This window comes from Daucus carota, chromosome 9, assembly GCF_001625215.2.
Source record: "Daucus carota subsp. sativus chromosome 9, DH1 v3.0, whole genome shotgun sequence".
NCBI classification, from domain to species: Eukaryota; Viridiplantae; Streptophyta; class Magnoliopsida; order Apiales; family Apiaceae; genus Daucus; species Daucus carota.
In genome coordinates this window covers 29,477,633-29,493,995 of record NC_030389.2, presented here as the reverse complement: position 1 = coordinate 29,493,995, position 16,363 = coordinate 29,477,633, and the positions used below count along the sequence as shown (strand labels likewise).

Here is a 16,363-nt window from a genome sequence, read left to right as displayed (position 1 = left end):
GTTTTGTTCATTGAATATGATAAATGTGGGGTTTGAGATAGAAATAAAAAGATATGATTGTTGAAGTATTTTGTTCAAGAGTGGATCTGGGTTTTTTGTATGGTAGAAATGAGAGCCCACTATTTATTAAGAGAAATGATGCCAAAATATTAACTAAGTGGTGCTTCGTGCGAACATCTAATGAGCTATCAATGTAGCCAAACCATGGGGAAGCTAATCCACGCTGAAGTACCAATTAAACTCAAAAAAGCAATAATTTATGTTTCGAGTATGTTTGGCTTTAAAAATCAATAAAATTGTTCTTTTTAACATAAAATTAATGGTCGAAGGATGTATGGTATTGTCCCCATTTCATAAATATTTTGGAAACTCCATCCATAATTGCTCCTTCAATCTTTTATGTATGATTCTCTTATATTTTATACGTCACACGTTTCTTTATACATAGGATTGGGGATTTAGTATGATATATACCATAATCTTTGGGTTGTCTATACTATAGACTAACAAAAGTATTGACCACTATTTCATCCAGCAAGCTTCAAGCATGAGCCATGAACGTTACGGAAATGTAATGAGGCTAATATACTCTGAAGTTGCAATTGAGCAATAAAAATCAGTGATTTATGTTTATGCTGATAGATTGATGACAAAAAATACAATACTCTCTAATATGAAGTAGGCTTAAATATATGACTGGGAATTGGTCATCTGCAATTTGGTCATTTGTTTTCACATGAGCCAGCTCTACGTCTTTCCCTTCGACACATTCTGTTATGAAGTGATATCTAGTGTCAATGTGTTTGCTTCTGTCATGAAATGTTGGATTCTTTGCTAACTCAATGACAGATTTATTATCAATGGAAGTAGTGGTAGATTTTTCTTGAGGCAAGTGAATTATCCTCAACTTTCATCTTAACCAAATAGCATGACACACACATAATGCTGCAGAAACCTACTCAGCTTCACAATGGTGGAGAGTGTCACTATTGGGGTTTTTTTTAACACCAAGTGAAAGCAGTATCTCCCAAGAAGAATATAAAACCAGTTGTGCTTTTTCCGTCATCAACATTGCCACCCCAGTCACTATCACCGTATCCATAGAGTGTAACATCTTTTGATGGAAAATAAGCAACACCATAATTAAGAGTACCTTCGATATGTTGAAGTATTCTTTTAGCCATCTTCAAGTGCGACATAATTCGTGCTTCCATATAATCACTAATGAGACTAACACCATATAAAATATCAAGCCTCGTGCAGGTTATAATTAGATATCTCAGGCTTCCAACAATACTCCTGTAAAGAGATGGATCAATTTTCTTACTTTCATAGCTTCGTTCCACATGGCATTGGTGTACTCGCTAGATTACCATCCTCCATCTTAAATTTCTCAAGAATTTTCTTAGCATATATAAGCTTTCGGAGAAATAAAAACTTTATCTTCATCACTTTGTTTTACTTCCATTTCCAGATAATATGACATCAAACCTAGACCTAGATCAGTCATGTCAAATTTTTGAGCCATTTCTTTCCTAAATTCATTAAACATTTTAATGTACCCAGTGAAAATCAAGTCATCTACGTGTAAACATACAAGCATAAACCCTCTGTTTGAATCATTTTTGACATAGAGTGCATGTTCACTCGAACACCTAATAAATCCATGATCTCGAAAATATTTATCAATTCTATTGTACCACGCTTTAGGCGCTTGCTTTAACCCGTAAAGGGCCTTTTTTAACTTCAGCACTTTATCTTCATGACCTTTAACAACAAATCCTTGCTGTTGTCTAATGTAAGCTTCTTCCTCCAAATAACGGTTCAGAAACGCAGACTTTACATCCATCTGAAACCCACATATATCGACCTGCCAGAGTAATGAATGCCGGGGCCAAAAATCTTGTCATAGTGAATGCCATGTTTTTGACTATATCCCTTTGCAACAAGCCGTGCTTTGAGTTTTTCAACTTCACCAGCTGCATTTTTCTTTAGTTTGTAGACCCACTGTACCTCGATTGCTCACTCGAAGTGGTCCTTCAGAATCGTGATCTGATTGTGAGCTAGGAGAATGATCAGGTGGTGTGATATCATCTTTATTTTCCGATGTTTCTTCTTCTTGACGAGGAAAGATGATGTACACCTCATTTTCAGGCACCTCCCAATTCCATGATTTTTTTTCATCAAAATGAGAATCTCTATTGATTACAAGTTTTCCGGTAGAAGGATTATAAAACTTGTAGCCCTTTGTACCAGGTACATATCCAATAAAAACGAATTTCTCACTTTTTGGATCAAGCTTAGTCCTTTTTTAATCCGTAACATGTACAAGTGATGCTCCCAAATTCACACAAGTGAGAAACATCAGGTTTTTCCCCTCTCCATGCTTGTTCATGTGCCAAACCATGTACACTCTTCAGGCACATAGGTTTGATAAATATACACATTTTACCGGTTCAGCCCAGAATTCCATATATCGGCATGCTTTTACTCTTTTGTTGATACAAAATATTTCTTACTAATTAGCAAAAAAAAAAAAAAATTTCCTACTTCTATTTAATAAACTCTATATACAGTAGCTTTATTCCCCTTATATTAGCTCCTCCTCATATTATAAGGTTTAGTAATATTGAATTCATCATTTTGTATTATAATAGGTTTAGTAATGTTGAATTCATCATTTTGTAATATTGATCGATGTTTTTATCAGATGGTATTGCTTCCTCGTGTTGGTAGAGAATTCCAGGCTGAAATTCCAGACCTAATAAGAGGACCTGAGTACAGTAGCTATCTGAACCCGCCGGTTGACACAGAAAACAAAGATCATGTGCCCTTTGATTTTTTTGTGGGATTACCAGTACCAGTCACATTGATCAGAGATATCAGCACTGTCTCAGAGAAAAAGAAAGATGAAAGGCTGGACTTTTCTGCACAATCAACTGACTCGCTTCCAAAAGATCCATGTTACGTTTTGGTTCCTGGGGTCTGCCGTGATTTATGGAATGATACAGAAGAGGCAAGCTTTCTTCTTGGCTTGTACCTCTTTAAGAAGAAATTTGTTGAGCTGAAGAAATTCGTTGGGAATAAAAAAATGGGAGAAATATTGTTTTTCTACTACACGGTGTTTTATAAGTCCTCTAGATTCAATAGATGGTCAACGTGTAGTGAAGGCAGAAAAGGGAAGCGTGCATATGGCACATGGTTATTCAAAGGTTTCAGGCATCAGGAACTATTATCTCGTCTGCATCCTCAGGTCTCCGAGGAAAGGCAGAAACTGCTGAGGGAGGTAATTCATTAACTATACTCTCTTTTTTCCCAGTAGAAATTTTTAGTTGTAGGAATTATAATGCTCACACTAATTTATCACCCAGTCAACTTAAAAAACAAATACACGATGCAGGATTCTGCAGCAGGTAAGATCGTCTATTTAATATTCGACCAGAGTTTGTGCACAGATAGTACATATTACGTAACACTTTTTGTTCTTGTCAGGGAAGCTTATAACTCGATTTTTTACTCTAAAAATATCTGTGGTTTTTAATTAAGACCCCTATATATGGTTTGGATTTCACCATCATTAATTGGTGGATCGAATTAATAGTTAGTGGCTATTTTATGTGAGCGAAGTTCGTGTCTTAATTAATGATTGTCACTGCCTGACGTATATAGGGGAACTTTTTTTTTTCATTTTCATTAAGTGAAATTAACTGCTCTCATTTCTCTGCTTTTGTGCTCAATTGGCAGGTGACTGAAAAATATGCAGAGAAGGACATGTCGCTAACCGAATATGTGTTCTCTATAAAATCTATTGTAGGGTTAGAAACCTTTGTTAATTCAGTTGCCATTGGAATAGGAAACCGAGATCTAACAAGCATGGTCCGTAGGCCTGTGCGGATACCTGTTGGTGAAGCATGTTCCAATCTTGAACATGCTGAGATTGTGAAGATTCTAACTGGACGTTGTCGTTTAACCAAAGTTCAGTCTAGTGATTTGTTTTGGGAAGCCGTCTGGCCCCGTTTGCTGGCAAGAGGATGGCACTCAGAACAGCCAAAAAACAAAGCTTCTCTGGTCTTTCTTCCTCCTTGTGTTGAGAAGTTTTCAAGAAAATTAGTTAAAGGAAACCACTATTTTGAATCTTTTAAAGATGTCTTGAGTAAGGTTGGTTCTGAACCAGAGCTTCTTCAGCTTGACACTTATGATGAAGGGGAGAAGAAGGAAGAGAAGGGGTTGATTGAGGAGACCAAGGAGCAGCAAAATTTGCCTAAGAAGCGTCGTTTTTCTTTGCAGCCTCAATCTCAAATTTGTGATATGGATCATGTAACTCATACAAGCCTCGATAATGGAAATTCTGTCAAATCCAAAAAATTGAAAACTTTGCCATCAGAAATGATAATTGTTTCCCGACACAGTGAGGAGGATACTTCTTTTGTCTCAACTATTAAATCCAATTGCATCCAAAACGTGTCGGTGGATCAGCAAACAAGTAGTTCAAACCAACTTGTTCGGATTGATGGTCCGGAAATCATAAAGAAAGCAGAAAAGCAAAAGAAGTTGTACGGCGACAAGCAGGCACCAGAACTAGTAGATATTCAGTTGAGCCAAAAGCTGAAGAGAGATAATCTTGATAATTTACTTTCAGTCAGGGGAAGTCACAGGACTACAACTGCTTGTACTAATGAGGAGATAGGTTCCGACAGGAGCACATTCCCATCGGTTCCGAGATTTGGAAACCCTTGTGGGAGCACTACTAGAGCTTCTCAAGATGATGATTCTTATGATCAAGAAAATTCTCAATCTGGCATGTTCATGACAAATTTAGCAAACGTGCAAGATGATATCACGAGCACCCAACAGGATGCTTGCTGTGTACTTCAAACCTCTGCAGATAAGAGTGCTCCAGAGCAGCCTATTTACATGAACTCTAGGAGACAAAGTACCAGGAATAAACTACCAACTGCAAGAGCTCTTGAAGCCCTGGTAGATGGAGATTTGACAGTGAAGAGAAGGCGGAAGTAGAATTCTGTGCTAACTGAGACATCATGATTGTTCAGATTCTTTTTAAATTTTAAATTTATTTACGTAAATAATTAATTTACAGATATTAATCTATCATATAAACAACATATGCGACTTAACTGAAATAATAACCTATCTCAAATAAATAGGACATTGAAAAAAATATAAATACTACAGTTTTAATGTACGTGGTTCGTGGTTAATACTTTTGAATAAAAAACTAATTGATTGTATAGCAAGTGATTTAAGTGGTGTAGTTGTGTTGGAAAGGTCTTTGTTTCAATTCCTAAGAATAACATGTTTTTTATATATATGAGGAGGGGTTAGGTTCGGAGTTAGGGTCGGGTTCGGAACTAGGTAATTTATATATATGAGGAGGGGTTAGGTTCGGAGTTAGGCTCGGGTTCGGAGCTAGGTAATTTATTTGAGGCTTGACACGAACCTGTTGGGCTATTATATATATATATATATATAAGTAGATATTCTCCCGATCGATTTGATTTATTATATATTGGATTCGACGTTCAATAACATGTATATATTATGAAATTATCCTAAAAATATTACATTTTTTCGAGTTTTAATGAGCCGAGCTCGAGCCGAACACACTAAAAGCGCGGCTCGAGCTCATTTTCTTAACGAACAGATATATGTGTTCGAGCTCGAGCTCGAGTTCTTAACGAACCGAGCCGAACCGAGCTTTTATCGAGCCGAGTTCGAGCTTGTTCGCGAACAGCTATGTTCGTGAACAGCCTTACAAGACACTTCTCAATATATGTATAGACGTTGACATAACGACTTTGCTTCATGTATTGACTAACAAGTGAACTTTGCGGTATGATGTTTCATGAGACTTACCGGTAAACTTTCCAGATTTCTCGACATGTTATTTTTTTCAGTAAGAGTGTGCAAGACAACTGCTACATTCCTGTGGTATAAAAAGCTACACAGCTGCTGCATTCCTGTGGCTAATTTTAGTAAAAACTTCCTCATAATATGGTCAGAGATTGAGGAACATTTGATCCCTGCGCATTTCAAGAATCTCTGTTCTGCTCATCCTTCTGCTGCAGGCTAGCACGAGATTACTATAATTTAAGTTTGGCATAGTGTTCTGTAGATAAACTTTCTACATGAGATCATTAGAGTTGTGATTATACTCTACTAGCCTGTACATGATCCAAGCTTCCAGCACAGTTTTACGCATTTAGACAAAATCCTATTTCCAAACTTCGCAGGAATTACTTTACTATAGATCCTTCCTAAGTACAATCACGGTGCTAAATCAAAGAAATTTCTGATGCTCCGTTTATCAATGTGAATAGTTTAAAATGATCAAGGTAAAGATGGGTGAACCACAAGAATTAGAAAAAACTTAGTGGAGAGCCTCTCCATAAATTTCTGCGCAAATGTTTCATGCTCCTAAATATATTCACAAATATACGATTATAAGACCGTCTAGTGCATACATGTAAGCATTTGATATGAAATGGTACTGTGAGCTGGAAACATTGCTCCTGAAAATCCTTTATACCGACAAAAAAGTCTAATCTTGAAAGTTGAAACCAATTTTTTTTTTTTTTTTTGCTGGAGAGAAACCACCTATGATTACCACTATCGATCACATTACCAATTCCATATCCTGCAGCTATGGACATCATTTGCTTCATCACTAGCTTGATCCTAATGTCTTGTGTGCATCTCAGTCCTTCCGCCTCCTCCCTGAACTTTCTGTCAAATCTCCATTTACCAGGGCTTATAGTGCTCTTGTCGTTGGGGCTCTGTTCCTAGTACTCTGTCTCCGAGGGTTTAAGATAGCAGGCTGCTCAGGAACACTGATGTCTGCAGAGGTGTTTGGAAAGTTTACAGGTAGTTGTGGAGTAAAATTTTTGTTGTTTGAATCATAAATATTTGAGCCACAAACATTGGCTTGATGACCACATTCCAGGACCGGTGGAATAGTAATCCTTCCCGAACCTATCTCTTCGTTATAACAAGAAGCTACAGTCCTATACTTTTTTCGAACTGAAGTTGAAGTATCAAGATCATTGCGCTTCTGCTTTTGGCTCGGGTGAATATCCACTGGCTTCCTTGCCTGCTGGTCATCATACAAAGCTTTCAGATTCTTGACTTTTTTCACTGGTTCGTCGGAACTGCTGTCAGAAATCTCCTCAATCCAGCCATCCTCCTCTTCCTTCTCTCCTTCATCATTTTCAGTGCGAGGCTCGAGAAGCTCTGGCTCAGAACCAACTTTGTCCAAGACCTCCATAACAGAGACAAAATAATGTTTTCCTTTCAGCAATCCTCTTGAAAACTTCTCAACACCAGGAGTAAGAAAGACCAGGTTATCCTTTGCACCTGGAACACAAGCCTGTTTCTTTGGCAAGTGCCATCCGCTTGCCAACAAACGCGGCCAGACTGCTATCCAGAATAAATCGCTGGATTGAGCTTTGGTCAACCGATAGCCTCCAGTTAAAAAATTGACAATCTCAGTACAAGTCAGGAAGGAACATGCTTCCCCGGTTGGTATCCGCACAGGCTCAATGACCTTGTTTGTGAGATCTCTCTTGCCTTTACCAATAGAAACTACATCAACAAAAGTCTCTATCCCAACCATGGACTTTATTGAGAATACATAATCGATTAGTGATGTATCGTTATCCTCATATGCTTTGGTAGCCTGCCAGTTGAGCAAAGAAGAACCATTAAATTTCCATATAAGAGAATTATAAGATTAGTCCACCTACATTTCCAGGCGGTGACAATCATCAGTTCTGACATGAAATCACTCACATATATAAGATTTACCAAAGAAAATAAGCAGAAACTAAAACATCTTTTGGAGAGAGTAAGCAGTGGCCATAATTTTTCTGACTTAGATTATAATGTACCCATGTGAAAGTTGACTAGCAAAAGTGCAAAACACAGAAATGCTTTGGAGGAATATGGACTAATGTTGCTTATATAGCTACGGTGACAAGAAAATAAAATTCCTGGAGTATCTGCAGTCCGTGCACAAACTCTAGAATATGTTAAACACAACATATATGATTCTACTCGAGCAGGAAATAATGTTACGATGAAATAGGTACCAGAAATTCATCAGCTTGATTTTTCTCTTATTAGTTTACAGGTTCAACAAATAGTTTTGTAAGGAAAACTTTTGCATGAAGAAGTTAAGAAATTTTGTCTTAAAAACAACAGCAACAAAAAAACGGTAAGGTGCATGTGTAAATAAACTTCATGGTGTCGATCATTTTTGCCTTGGCAAATAGAAGATCTTGTGTGCTGCAGATTTATACGCCCTTCAGTTGCAGGATGATATAAATCTATGATTTTACATCTTAAAAACCAACAACTTCTAATAAGAAAACAGAGATTCTAGTTGATGGATTACCTTTATTAGTGCTTTCTGGCATTCCTCGGACACCTGGGAAAGCAGGCGAGATAGTAGTTGTTGTTGTTGCCTCAATTCACTAAATAGCAATTGGCCAGATATACACTTTTTACTTTTCCCTTTGCGGCTTCCTGACCATCTATTGTACTCAGAGGACCTATAAAATTTTGAGTAGTAATATAACAATATATCCCCCATCTTTTTAGTTCCGACAAACCTTTCCAACTGCACAAAGTTCTTCTTAAAGATGTATAAACCTAGAAGAAAACTTGCTTCTTCAATATCGTTCCAAGAATCACCACAAACCCCAGGAACCAAAGAATAAGAGGACCCTTGGTATTGATCGTTTGTCTCTCTGACGCTTCCAAATAGCGAAGGTGCATTATTTGATTGAGTATAAAATCCTTGCTTTGCATCTCTCATATTCTCTTTGTTGATATTTCTGGTCCACTTGACTGGGACAGGCAATCCCTGCTGAAAATCCAAGGGAACGTGATCGTTCTTCTCAGCATCATCGAGCTTCTTCATATAGCTATCATACTCAGGTCCAGTGATAACAGAAGGAATTTCAGCCTGGTAGTCATCACCAACACGGGGAAGCACTTTTGGTTCCCCGAAGACACCATCAGAGGAATCTACAGAAAGCAACTGCTCGGCAGATATGTTCTCAGTATTATTATCCCCATTCTGATTTTGTTCAGCTGACACCATCTGATAAAAGTATTGCTCACTGTTACATTATGCAGAAGCAAAATGCAGTATTATATATGTACTTAAGAGAATATCAATTCAATATTATGTATTTCTTACCAACCGAGCGCAAATTTAGATGCCTATGCAGGTTAAGCATTGGAATAATATATATAAATCTAATAGTTCCAGTATAAAATGTTGAACACCATAAGTGTAATAGTTCTGCAATGCTGTTATTACAATCATAATACATAAGTCTAAAGTGTGTGAAACATAAAAGAGCTAGGGTCATATCACTTGTCAAAAAACCCTTAAAAGGAACAAAAGAATTCGTCACCCTTAAGAAAACCAATGAGGATAATATTAAACCAAATAAGAGTTGATTCGTTTTAGATATTTACCAATGAGAATAATATTAAATTTACTCTCTTTTTCTCCCTACTTATAAGAAGACGAGAATTCAAGGAGGCATGTATGTTATCATTTAAATATTTGAAAAAATAAATGCAATTAACATTTGCAAAAATACTTACCAACCGGCCACTAGCTATATCGAAAATGGACTACATGGTGTATAAATATTCGCAAATTTAAATTACAGTTATCGTTTGTCAAAATACTTGCCTACTGAAAATTATATGAAAAATGGATTTAACATAAAATATATAATGGTATGAACCACTTTAAATTCAAGCCATTGCCGTCACAGTATTAGTGTTGTCACTCATTAAACTCCTTTTTAAAGTGGTCATTCATTTATTTAAATTGTGCATTACATTCTGTTAAATGCAATAAATTGTGATGTTTAACATCTATACATAACTGATCAAACTCGAGCTGAACTCTAAATAGTATGGATGAGCAAACTCGAGCTGAACTCTGGAATGATCATGTATCATTTATCAAAAAAGTATCAAACTCTAACTCAATCTTAAGTTTAAATCAAGCAAAAAAAAAAATGTTTGAGTTTGGCTCATTAAGAAAAAGTGTTGTTCATGAACCATTCACGAACAACTTGTGACATGTTTCACAAGTGTGTGCTCATGAACATCACTAGCTTATTGTGAATTTGTGCCCACAAATAAATTGCTCGTGGACTTGTGCTCACGAGCTTACTTATGAATAACCCATGAGCTTATTACATAATTGTGTATAATCATTATATTATACAACCAAGTATATTAAGTATAATATGTTATATTTTTTTATTATTTAGTAAATAAAAACTGTGTACTAGACCATTTTAATAAGTAATTATATCATCTAGTATAACATATAAGATATTTCAATCAATCCTATATTATAATACCTGAGTCTACCACACTATCCAGTTAACCAATCAGAAAAGAGGAATTATTTTAGGACCAATAACCAATCAGAAAAGAGGAATTATTTTAGGACCAATAAGAAGATCTTCCTAAATTTTAGACCAATAACATTCCATCTTCAACTTTCCTTTTACTAAATTTTAACCAATGTGCAGTTAACCAATCACAAAAGCGGAGCTATTTTAGGATCCAATCAGAAAATTATTCCTAAATTTTAGACCAATGATAATCCTTATTCAACTTTCCTTCTACTAAATTTTAACCAATATGTAGTTAACCAATCACAACCAATCAGAAAAAAGAGTTATTTTAGAACCAATCAGAATTCTTTCTTAAATTTTAGACCAATAATATCTCTTATTCTACTTTCTTTCTACTATATTTTACACTTTCCTTCTCCTAAAATTTAACCAATATGTAGTTAACCAATCACAAAAGAGTAGCTATATTAGGAACCAATATGACGTTAGCCAATCACAAAAAAGGAACTATATTACGACTTATAATAAGTCATTACTAAATTTTAGACTAATAATACTTATATTTTAACTTTTCTTTTATTAAATTTTAACTAAAATATTAACTACATACGAATTAATCAATACAAATTTTTAATATATAATATAATTAATTAATTTATCTAATTTAAATAAAAAAAACACTGACATCATTGACTTAATCGGAAGTAAAATACTCACCACAATGTGTATAGAATGGAGTGAAGGACATTATGCAGGAATCTGAGATCATGCACCATGGATTGCCCTGTTGAGTCACCCCGAATCAAGCAATAAAAAAAAAGAATTTATTTTTGAAATATTACTATATAACATGGTGTCAAATAATTATATTTGTGTATGTTTTTATTATATTTTTATAAAAATTCAAATCAACACCGTAAATCTTAACTATATGCAAAACAAATATTTTAACAATACTTATTAAACTAATTAGTGGATATTGATATATTTTTAATCAATTTTTATTTAGATTTCGTCAACTAAAATATAAAATTAAATTTTAAATCAATCATATATAAAGTGCTTAAAAAGTTGGAAATTTCCAAGTCCATTAAGTTGAGGTTAATGCCACGTATAAAGATGCAATATAAAAACGCCAGGATTAAATATTTCAATGAGCAAAATTTATGATATTATAATACACGAAAAACACATCATCATCGATCCATATTATTGTCAAATGAGAATTATCCGATAATTATAAATAAAAAAAGGATTTTAACTATATTGTAGTAGCGACACTGTGAATTTTAAGGAATTCTTAAATTCGGACAATAAGATGTTCAAAAGAACAGTCAAAAATGTGATTTTATATGAGTAGACCACTAAATTTTTAAATGACTAATCAATATTTATAATTTTAGATCAATTTGAAATTCTAAGGAATTCTTAAATTGAGACAATATTAAGATGTTCAAAAGAACAGTCAAAAATATGATTTTATATGAGTCGATCACTAAATTTTTAAATGACTAATCAATATTTATAATTTTAGATCGATTTGATAAATCTTCTTTTAAATTGTGCGAGTCTTCTTCACACCCTACGGATTAGAACGAATTTTTTATTTACTTGATTGAAAAAATACAATCTCCTGATTAACATGTATTACGTGTCGTACATGATTTATCGAGAACGAGATAAAATTAAATATGTCTTATTTTATAAAATTAAATTTATACTAATCTAAATAAATATCGTAATTATAAGTATAATATATAATTACGATGAGAGAAATAATATAAAATTAACACAAATTATGACCAATTTTAGAAATTTCACAGTGACTTCATAATTTACTAGGACAAAATATTCATTATATCAGTGGTTGAAAATAGATATAAAAATCCAATATATTTGTCTTTATATATACATAACATTTTGTTTAAATGAGTGACTATTTGCAAATATATATTTTTACGGCATGCTCTATTGAAGTTAATAATTTATATTATTTCATAAATAAGTTAAGTGCATACATATTTTCTAAAATATGACTACAAAGACTAATCATGCAAATAAAAATAACTTAATGCATAAAAGTTAATTTAATTATATAATTATAATATAATAATAATGACTGATATTAGAAGACGCATTCACCGATCTGATCGAACTTAATCAGACATTACTTTATTCAATACAAGAAATCGGAAAAATTTATGATCCTGAAATTACTTGCCCCACTCCCGTCCCCATTCTCTAAGTTGAAGTTAATGCCACATATAAAGATGTAACATAAAAACGTGAGTATTAAATATTTGAGTGAGCAAAATTTACGATATTATAATACACAAAAAACACATCATCATCAATCCATATTATTGTCACATGAGAATTATCCGATAATTATAAATAAATAAAAGAATTTTAACTATTTAGTAGTAGCGAGACTGAAAATTTTAAGGAATTCTTAAATTCGGACAATAAGATGTTCAAAAGGACAGTAAAAAATGTGATTATATATGCGTCTAACAATAAATTTTTACATGACTAATCAATATTTATAATTTTAGATCAATTTGATAAATCTTCTTTTAAATTATGCGAGCCTTCTTCACACCCTACCGATTAGAACGAGTTTTTTATTTACTTGATTGAAAAAATACAATCTCCTGATTAACATGTATTACGTGTCGTACATAATTTTTCGATTATTATACGAGATAAATATTTCTTATTTTATAAAATTAAATTTATACTCATCTAAATAAATATCGTAATTATAAGTATAAATATATAATTACAGTGAGAGAAATAATATAATTTTAACCCAAGTTAGCATTCAGAATGACCAATTTTTAGAAATTTCACGGTGACTTTATAATTTACTAGGACAAAATTTTCATTATATCAGTGTTTGAAAATAGATATAAAAATCAAATATATTTATCTTTTTAAATACACAATATTTCTTTTAGATGAGTGAATATTTACAAATGTATATTTTTACGGCATGCTCTATCGAATTTAATAATTTATATTATTTCATAAATAAGTTAAGTGCATACAAATTTCCTAAAATATGGCTACAAAGACTAATCATGCAAATAAAAATAAATTAATACATAAAAATTAATTAAATTATATAATTATAATTATAATATAATAACAATGACTGATGTTAGAGGACACATTCACCGATCTGATCAAACTTAATCCGACATTACATTATTCAATACGAGAAATCGAAAAAATTTATGATCCTAAGGAGTCATTTGTTAAATCTAGATAGCGGATTCTGGATGACCGGAAATCTGGATGATCAGTTAATATGAATTTCTGAATGAATCACGTTATTTGTTAACAATGATTTAAATTTATCTAGATGATGATAATTTTCAAATATGTTTTCGTAAATGATTAATGTCATATTTCTAGAAGCCTTCCTTCGCTCTTAATTTATATTTATTAATATAGAAATTTATTTTCTCATGTTCATCCAACACTTTTTTTTCTATTTTATTTCATATATTAAGAAAATAAAAAATAAAAAGGAGAGTTTAAAGAATATTGGTAGAATTGACATCTTAAAAATATAACAATTTTTTAATAACTATATATATTATATTATATTTGATGGCTAATTAGAAGATGCAATTACCAAAAAAAAGAAATTAATAAAAATCAATGATTTGCTATCAAAATGATCCGTATGGAAAAACGTGACATTGCAAACTGAATCCAGAATAATTCAGATTTTGGGTCCGAAACCAGGAGTGGGATCGCATTCACTGATCTCTGAATAATGGTCGATCCTTATATAATATTTGATTAAAAAGAAAATATAATTTATTATATATTTAATATAATATAATATGTGGTACATAATTGATCAAATTCGGAGTATTTAAGAAATAATATTACTTTTTTAAAAAAATTATACATATATTATGTAATAAAATTGTATAAATGATATGAAATAATATATACTTGAATTCATATATACTTTTTATTTTATTTTATATAATTAACCGTTCGATGCGTAGCACGGGTAAAACGCTAGTATATTTAATTACTAAGAATTTATTACGAGTACATTATATATTGAAATAATTTTACATATATTGAGCCTATCAAATTTGGTTATGAATAACTAACGCACCCGTATATCCCGCATGTGTTCACGAGTCCCCAACTACTTCACAGACTTATTCACTATCATATTAATTGAATTTGTTTTGCAACTACCAAGCCGGACTCTACCATAATTATGTTCGGCCGGTTTATAATTAAATCGATCCTAAAAAATGTGTCCAAGATAGATTTTTTTTATGAACCGCATCAAATCCGAAATGAGTTTTCCCCAAACCAAACAACAACCTTTCGCAAGTATATCGACTCATTTATACTAGTTAGTTAATATTGTGGTAGCATTCCAAAAAGAGGTCTTTTGATATTCGCCTGGATCCATTCATCAACATGGAAACTAACTCAATTCATACCCTAAAAACCCAAAATTGAAGCGTAATCATAATCAAGAAAGAACATAAAAATATACATACAAACAAAAACAGAAACACAAAATAAATTTGATGAAAGAGTGTTCTACATACCTTGAAATATCCCAATGTGATCTTGTCAAATAAACACTTTAGATTTCACCAAAACAACCAACATAAAAGTGTTTTACACAATCATTTATTACATGTATATATCACATGTACACACAAACACACAAATATATGTAAAAACAGTATTTAAATTAGTCAAGGATAAAAACATGAGTGGATATAAGTGAAATGGGCAGATCACAAGTACATGAGGACGAGCAACAATAATACATGTATTATTATAAGTGGATATAAGTGAGAGTACCGTTGCTGTAAACAAGCTCAAGTTCAAAGTTGAGAGAGAGGGGATGAGAGATGATATATCGAATAGTACAACATAAAAGTGCATATAATTAAATTAAAATACTTAAAAAGATTTTAACTATGCGGTCAAAAGACTTAAAAGTGTGTGACAAAAAGTCAAACGATTTATATTTCAAAACAGAAGGAGTACGAGTTAATTAATACAAAAAATCACGTCAGCTAATTTACAAGTCACTACTTTCTACCTTGAAATCTGCAACTCATAATAATTACCACACTTGTCTGCTACCGCTATGGACAACAAGCGTTTTCGATTGTCATCAGTACATTCCGATCACAAAATTATCTATTTTTATCAAACGACTTATATTTCAAAACAGAGGGAGTTCAAATTAATAGAAAAAATCAGATAACCTACTTTACAAGTCCCTACTTTCTACCTCGAAATCTGCAACTCATAATAATTACCACACTTGTCTGCCACCGCTACTGACAACAAGCATTTTCGATGTCATCAATACATTCCGACAAAATTATCTATTTTTTTCATAAATCCAGCACGATCAACTCATTAGGAAAATTATTAAGTTTTAGTACATAAATAAACAATTCAAAACCTTAAGTATTATTTTAATAATATTAAAGTCGATTATTAGTCATGTTAACCAACAATGTATATTGTAAATTGCCTATATTGTAGATAAAATCATAAAATAAATTCATTAAATTTAAATTTAAATCACGAGTTCCTTAAATAGTCTTCATCTAAAGTTTACTTTCCACCATTTTTTGCCCATCAATCACACAAATTTTGTAGAATTTTCCCTCAAGTGTGAATATCCAAATTTTTTTTGATATAAATGTCTTTGCATCTAATTCTTAAACATATTCAAAATTGTTCTTTACAAATATAATTTGCTTCTACACACATGAATGCGCTTCCGGGCAATTTTATCAAACATAATGAAATAAGGTGTTTTATGAGGATTCCTTTTTACGAGTGTTCTACTTTGAATGTAGCATTATATTTCAAAACAGAAAGAGTTCCAGTTAATACAAAAAATAGGTCACCTACTTTACAAGTCTCTACTTTCT

General features: G+C 32.6%; 2 protein-coding genes across 2 annotated transcripts; one reads left to right on the top strand and one right to left on the bottom strand.

Annotated features, from left to right (window-relative positions):
- Positions 1 to 2,710: 2,710 nt before the first annotated feature.
- Positions 2,711 to 5,016, top strand: LOC135149598 (uncharacterized). The gene is made up of 2 exons (XM_064085342.1): positions 2,711 to 3,286; positions 3,745 to 5,016. The coding sequence occupies exons 1-2, from the start codon at positions 2,711 to 2,713 to the stop codon at positions 5,014 to 5,016; spliced, it is 1,848 nt and encodes a 615-aa protein (XP_063941412.1).
- Positions 5,017 to 6,769: 1,753 nt separating this feature from the next.
- On the bottom strand, positions 6,770 to 9,121 carry LOC108201598 (uncharacterized). Its single transcript, XM_017369888.2, has 2 exons — positions 8,411 to 9,121; positions 6,770 to 7,693 (listed from the first exon to the last, which is right to left on the bottom strand). The coding sequence occupies exons 1-2, from the start codon at positions 9,119 to 9,121 to the stop codon at positions 6,770 to 6,772; spliced, it is 1,635 nt and encodes a 544-aa protein (XP_017225377.2).
- Between the last annotated feature and the right edge of the window lie 7,242 nt (positions 9,122 to 16,363).